Source organism: Hydra vulgaris, chromosome 02 (genome assembly GCF_038396675.1).
Source record: "Hydra vulgaris chromosome 02, alternate assembly HydraT2T_AEP".
Classification (NCBI taxonomy): Eukaryota; Metazoa; Cnidaria; class Hydrozoa; order Anthoathecata; family Hydridae; genus Hydra; species Hydra vulgaris.
This window is the reverse complement of record NC_088921.1, coordinates 28507501-28515000: the sequence shown is the minus strand read 5'-3', so window position 1 is coordinate 28515000 and position 7500 is coordinate 28507501. Positions and strand designations below refer to the sequence as shown.

At 27.7% G+C, this 7500-nt stretch overlaps 1 protein-coding gene across 3 annotated transcripts in view; it reads left to right on the top strand.

Annotated features, from left to right (window-relative positions):
- LOC136076863 (NFX1-type zinc finger-containing protein 1-like) overlaps positions 1-7500 on the top strand; it is a 58417-nt gene that overhangs the window by 31995 nt on the left and 18922 nt on the right. For all 3 annotated transcript variants that reach the window (XM_065790490.1, XM_065790491.1, XM_065790492.1), the window contains one exon: positions 477-913. In XM_065790490.1, coding sequence (XP_065646562.1) covers positions 477-913 — 437 coding nt within the window. The remainder of the gene's footprint in view (positions 1-476; positions 914-7500) is intronic.

The following is a 7500-nucleotide window of genomic DNA, read 5'->3' as shown; positions in this document are numbered from 1 at the left end:
TGCAATAAATATCTTGTAGTATGACTAGATTATTTGTTATTTTTCAATTTGACACAGTCATGTGTGCTATGTTATCATACATACCTTATTAACAAACCTTTATATGGCATTAACTAAACAAAAATTTAATTTTCATGTAAAAATAAAACGCATCAAGTTAAAATAGATTTTTATTTCATGTTCTAATGTTATATAAAATATTTAACAGAATATTTACTCAAGTTTTTTCAAGCAATACATATTCCAAATGAAAATTCTTTGAATATAAATAATGAAAAGTTATAGAAATTTAAATAAATGTATATATTCTTCTTAATATTCATAAGCAAGTGTAAACAATTTTGTTTTAGATCCAGAATTAGATCACAATAAAATGAGACATAAATAAAATGTATCAAAATATGAAAAGTTGTAATAATATGTAAATATATTTATTTGGAAGTTTGTTTAAATAGCTGTAAATTGTTTTGTTTTAGATCCAGAATTAGATCATGGTAAAATGAAGTCAAAACTTTCAAGTTATTACAAATTGAGCATAAAAAATCCTAATGAGTTTGTAGATGAAATTTTTTTGGTTAAAGCAGAACTTATGAAATATATTGATGCAGAAAATATTCCTTATGATAATATGTACCTTCTGTTATTGTTATTTGAGAAGTCAATTACTAATCAATCACTATTTGAAATGACTGTAGAATATTTAAAAATAATTTTAGAAAAGAAATATTTTCATCATTACTTACTGATATGGTCATCAAAAATGGATGTATCAAAATGTAAAATGGTAGCAAGTGCTTACTTGAATATTGTAACATTGTGTTTGTATCATAAAATAAAGTTTTTAACACATACATGTTTAAATGGACTGCAGAAGTTTGTGGACTTTTTGGATGATAAAAATCTCAGTAAACATGTAAGTGTGGTATATATAGTATATTAAAATTACTGTATGTATATATATATATATATATGTATATATATATATATATATATATATATATATATATATATATATATATATATATGTATATATATGGTACAGGCCAATACCGATGCATCGACAATAAATTCGATTGAACTCATTCCTTTTTACTAATTTTTTACTAATGGGTAAATTAGAATTTTTTTTAAAATATGTTAATGGTCAATTTTATTGCTTGCTAAATGCTTACTTTCTTTTACTGTTGATTTATTTTTGATTTAATTTCATTTTTAAGTTTCAAGGTTCTAACTATATTTTAGGAATATATTTAGAAATTATATAACATTAAATAAGAAATAAATCAACAATGAGCATAGCTAATAGGCTATCTTGATATAGATGAAAATATATGGTCAAAGCAGTTTGTGAATTTTTTGAAATAAAAGTATCAATAAGAGGAACATCTGTCAGAAAACTTTTTTTTTATATTTTAAATTACATTTATATTTCTTAGTTTTAAATCTCCTTGTATTGTCAACAAAGAATTTATATTTAATTTACAAAGTCTGCGTCACATGTCTTAAAAAATATATTCCAGCATTCCGGCCTGAAATATTGTATTTCCGGATGGAACCAGAATGAACTTAAAGTCACAAAGTTCAGCCGCAATTCTGGCCAGAACGGAATTCTAGTACATCCCTACTTTTCACAAAACAAATATTTTTAAGACCAATTCATAAAGGGCACTACTTTGTTTCATTTTAATTATCAAGAAATTGTTCAAAAATCAAACTATTGTTTAAAATTTATTTTGATTTTTTTAAGTTTACTATTAGAAAAAGTATTAAGATATAAATCAAAAACAGGAAAAACAAGTAGCAAACAAGCGGCTGTTTTCTGTTTTCCAATTTTGGCTAAAAAACAGCTGTTTTTTGGTTTCTGTTATTAGCTGTTAGAAACCCTAACTATTTCTTAAAAACTGAACATGCACCATCAATTTGAAGCTTTTTTACATCATTTTTTAGGTGTTTTTGATGTTTGATTGTGCTGGGTAAACTATACTTCTCTATGGTTATGTAGCTATTTGTTTTTAATGTAATGGGATTTAAAATACAAGTAATAACATAAACTTATCTTGTAATATGCTGCAAGCATCATATTGCAGCAATATAACAAAATAGTGCCTAAAGTTTTCTTGATCAGAATTATAAAGTTTTCCTTACTTAATCAGTGATAAAATCAAAGGGTTAAAGAAATAGTTCAGGCACAATTTAAAAATAAATAGTTACAATTGTAAACCACAAAAATAATTTTTTATTTAGTGATTTTTAATTATTAAAATAAAAGAACATCAGTATAGTTGAAGCTTTTGTACAATTTATTATTTGAAGAATTTTTTTTTGTATAGATAATTTTAATCCTATTTTATGTTTCAAATGAGTTGTTTAAATTGTCACTGTAAAGATGAAAATAATTCTTAATTGATTTCTGTTAATTTTATCAGGTATTTTTTAAAAAGAAGTTAACTGTTACAATTAAGGAATCAGAGTGTTTTAATTTAGCCAATCAGTTGTATTATTCAAATCATAAATGTCTTAATAGCTAAATCTCCCCAACTAAAGTTTGTATAAATATGTAAGGATTTTATGTGCCAACATATAAATAGCAAACATATATGTTTGTATCTATATCATGATGATACTACAGGCCTTCCTGTTGCGAATCTGTATTTTTGACTGGGGGTGGACAAAGTTATGGAAAATATAAAATGGCTAAAAAATAAATAGCGAACTAATGCATTATTTTTAGTTATTCAAATTTTAAAAACACTGTATTAATGCACAAAGTGTTTATTAAATATCATCAAATTTAAAAAAAACATTTTGAAAAAAAGAATAAAATACAATATTTTTCAGAATAATGAGTTGTAGTTATTTAGAATCTAAATCACAAAAGAATAAACAAACTTTAAAATAATGCAAAGGAAAAAAAGAAAAAAACATCAAAATATACATCAATAATATTACAAAAAATGTAAATAATAGTTTTTCAATATTATACAGATAACTTTGAAACCTTCAATTCTTTATTGGGCTTGGGTGAAAAAAGCAAACAATAATTTAAAAAAAATATATTTGATAATATAGTACAATGTTTCTTTAATATATTAAAGTTATAAATATAAGATATCATCATAAAAGTATTACACAATGACTTTCTGCACATTTTATTTTTCTCAATTTCAAAAGTAATGAAACAAAAAAATACCCACTGCACACAGCAATCGAGAGGTATATTCAATCCACCACGGTCCATAGTTTTGTATCGTCTGAAAATAAAATACAGTATCATTAAACAAATCATTTTCACTAACATCATCTTTTTGTAGCAAAACCCCCAATATAAAACAGAGCCATTTTTCTTTGCTTTCTCAATGTTCAACTTTTCAACAACATTTTGAACTGTTATGAAGTATGCAATACATCAAAACCCATTGAAAGTCTTTCAATGGGTTTTGATGTATTGCTACAAAATTTAGTCGTGATAACTTAATTAGCTGATCTTTCTCAAAATCAAAGATACGTTTAAGGTCACTCCACTTAGCAGTCAAATTTTGGTCCTTTTCAGATTGTAATTGCTGCGTTTTTTCTGTAATCGAGTTATTCCTAATATTTTTTAGTTGATAAACATAAACAAAAAGTAGAAAAATTCCACATTTTTCTACATCCGCGGTTTTCCTCCAACTCTTAAATAATTTAAAAAACCTTGATTTGTTCGATTGCCATCACAAATAACTAAAATAATTTTTCCATTACTATACTAATTAATGACATAGCATACTTGCGCAAACAAAAAAGAAGCATCCAAATGACAGACAGGTATCATTTTGCATAAAAAAGATGGTCCCCCTTTTAAACAATTAACCATAATAAAAATACTATTTGCTAACAACTCGGGATTATTTTTCGCTTTTCCAAAAAGATAACCACCATGATAAAGAAGAAGAAACTTTACATAGACTTCATCCACCAAAAGTATACAATTTCTATGGTTCTCCTCTAAATTTGAAATATGGTACTGATAAAGTCGGTATCTGAAACTTTCTTTGTCATAATTTTTGTCAATGTTTTTACACTTGGCAGTATAAAATCTTTTCACAACTGATTGTATAAGCTTCAAAACATTAAAAAATAACAATACAATCTGATGATTGTTTCTATATTATAAATTTTTTTACTTCTGATGCATTCATTGATGTAATAATATCTTGTTATATCAACTTTTGATGATCAATTTCAATGTTGTTCAGGAAGCGAATTGTTTTTTCAACTCTTGACCAGCGATCAAGATATGTAATATGATTTTTTGATAGTGAAGAAATAAAACAACAAACACTAGCATGAAAACTTTAAAATTTAAGATTGCTTGAGATATAAACAGCAAACATAGGTATACAGTTAACATAAAAAGAATTTGATTGGATGTGCAAAATGTCATTTATAACCAGAGGTGTAACGGATATGGTTTTTTGTGTATCCAGCCGGATACGGATATGCCGGATATTTATATTTATATCCGGCTGGATATGCTGGTATTATGCTGATATTGAATATCATTATTTGCCTAATCAGAATAGAATTGAGTAAAAGGATTTCTTTTTTAGTGAGTTATTTTGTATACAATATCATTTAGAGTGACAATAGGCATATTCAATGACAGATTAAAGGGTGCAGCTTTCCCCGGCCCTCTAAAATTGGGACTCAGCAGGGGCACCCAACTTTTTAAATATATGTTATTACAGTTGCGGGTCTAATCTAGCCTTTCGTAAATTATGTCCCTTTTATTGTTTCATTGAATTATTATTATCTAAACTTTTTAAGCTAAATTATATTTCAGGAAAATTTAATAATGAGGAGCTTTATCTGGTCATTATATAAAATAAATGACGCAAGTGATGCGTATGCAACCTGTAATATCTGTAAAAAAACAATTAAACATGGAACTAAGGAGGCTGGGCAAAAGTGTTTTAGTACAACACCTCTGCATAACCATATTATAATAAATCATCCAAAAGAATATTGTAAAGAGAGAAATAAAAGTGAACAGAAAAGAACAGCTCAGCTCACACCGGCAGTTTTCTCAACTGGTACAACAGAAAGTGAGGAAATCGCTTGTGAAACTTCTAAGCAGACTTCAATAGATGAGTATTTAAAGTCAAAAAAAGTATGGAACATTAATGATTCTAGATCCCAAGCTATTCATCGTAAAATTGGGTTAATGATGACCTTAGACAACCAGCCGTTTACTTTAGTTGAAGATACAGGTTTCAATAATTTAATAAATCATCTAGAACCTAGATCTTCCTTACCAAGTAGAATATATTTTTTCCAAACAATAACTCCTCAACTTTACATGGAATTAAAGAATAAAATTTCTATTAAGTTAAAAAAAGCTTTTCTTCAGATATATGGACATGCCCGATATCTCACGAATCATTTATTTCATTGTCAGGCCACTGTATTGATAAAGATTTTAACAGAATTGATGTGGTATTACATGCTTCTCATTTTTTTGAAAGCCATACAGGAGTAAACATATCTGAAAAGTTAGAAAGTATGTGGGATAGCTGGAAAATTCAAGTTGAAAGACAACACCTTCTTGTAAGAGATGGTGCTAGCAATATGGTTAAAGGGAGTAATCTAACCAAAATTCCATCAATCCATTGTGCCATTCATTTACTTCAATTAGTTGTTTCAGATTCAATCATGAGTGCAAATATTGTAATTGATGTCCTTGCAAAATGTCGTCGACTTGTAACTCATTTCAATCATTCGTCCCTAGCATGTAGCAATTTTAAGAAAATTCAGCAACAACAAAATCTTGACAATCTTTGTCTTGTTCAAGATGTCCCAACAAGATGGAACAGCACTTATTTGATGCTTGAAAGATTAAACAAATTAAAAATTCCAGTTCAACTATACTAAGCAGAACGTTCTGACTTAATGACTTTTTCTACTTTTCAATGGACACTTATATCAAGCATTATTAAACTGCTAAAACCTTTTTTCCAATTAACTCTGGAAATGAGTTCAGAAATAACAACTTTGTCCTCTGTTATTCCAAATATATGCACATTAAATAAATATATGTCCAAATGTCAAGTTGATTTAAGTATTCAAAAAACTCAGAGTCAACTTAAAACTTCTTTAAAAAATCGATTTTTTGCAGACGCAAACAATTTAAAGTCTTTGCACATCACGAAAAATAGATGCTATGTTATGGCTACATCAATAGATCCAAGATATAAGTTTTCTTTTTTTGATGATGATACCAAAAAACAGGCTAAGTATTGGTTAATAAATGATGTTTTATCCTTTGAAAAAACAATAGTTTGTTCAGAAGAAGTAGATTTTCATGTAAATGAATCACCACAATTAAAGTTTTCAGTAAATACTGAAAAAGAAGAAGACTCACTTGAATCGTGTTTTAAAGAGATTATAAATGCAACATCTGAAAAAACGATACCTTCCAAAAAAGGAAAAGTAGAAAAAAAATTGAATGAGATTTTGATTAGAAAAGAAATAAAAAAATTTATTTCTGAACCACTGGTAGACGGAAAATGCTGTCCATTGAAGGCTTGGATGCAAGAAGAACGATTTCCTCTATTAAAAGAAATTGCTTTAAACCGCCTATGCACTCCAGCATCATCCGTATTTTCAGAAAGAATGTTCTCAGAATATGGTAACATCTATGAGAAAAAAAGATCTAGATTATTACCTAAAACAGGAGAAATACTTTTATTTATTCATCACAATGGTAGGAAAATAGATTAACTCTTTTATTTGCATCTACTCATTTGAAATTAGTTATTTGTTGAAATTTTGTTTGTTATTTTCTATGTATTTTTTCTTTCTTATGTAATATAAGACTTGTTGCTTCATAAAATTTGTTAATTGGAGTTACGAGCCATCCATAAAGTATGTAGACACGCATGGAGTGTGGGAATACCAAAATATCATATCCGGCCGGATAAATAATATATCCGACCGGATACCAAATACTGGATTATCCGGCATTTTAGCCGGATAATCCGGCCGGATATCATATCCGTTACACCTCCATTTATAACAAAAGTTGTTACAGGACAAACAAATTCACGATTTTTAATATCTTCACATAAAAATATAAATGTAAACAAATCGTTTTTTAAATGTTGAGACAACTCATCCCACTTTTCATTTCTGATAGAAGACAGCGCTCTAGTAGTGGACCTTGGTTTTAAAGGTTGAGTTGATATTACACTAGGCAGAATGTTTTGAAAAGTTGAAGAAGGTTCAACTGGTCTAACTTTCCCATTGACTATAGTTTTTAAAAAATTTTCTAAAAAATGTCTTTCGCAGACAACAGTATCTGGTTTATTAGGAAAATTACTTCTTGGAATTGAATTTATCTAACGATTTCTTTCTTCTTCATCAGAGGGAAGCCTAAAAACTCATACTTTTTTTTAGTGTCATAGTTTCCTCTTCATCCAGGAATACAGCACTTTTTAACCATTTGTTCTAACCATCAACTACTCA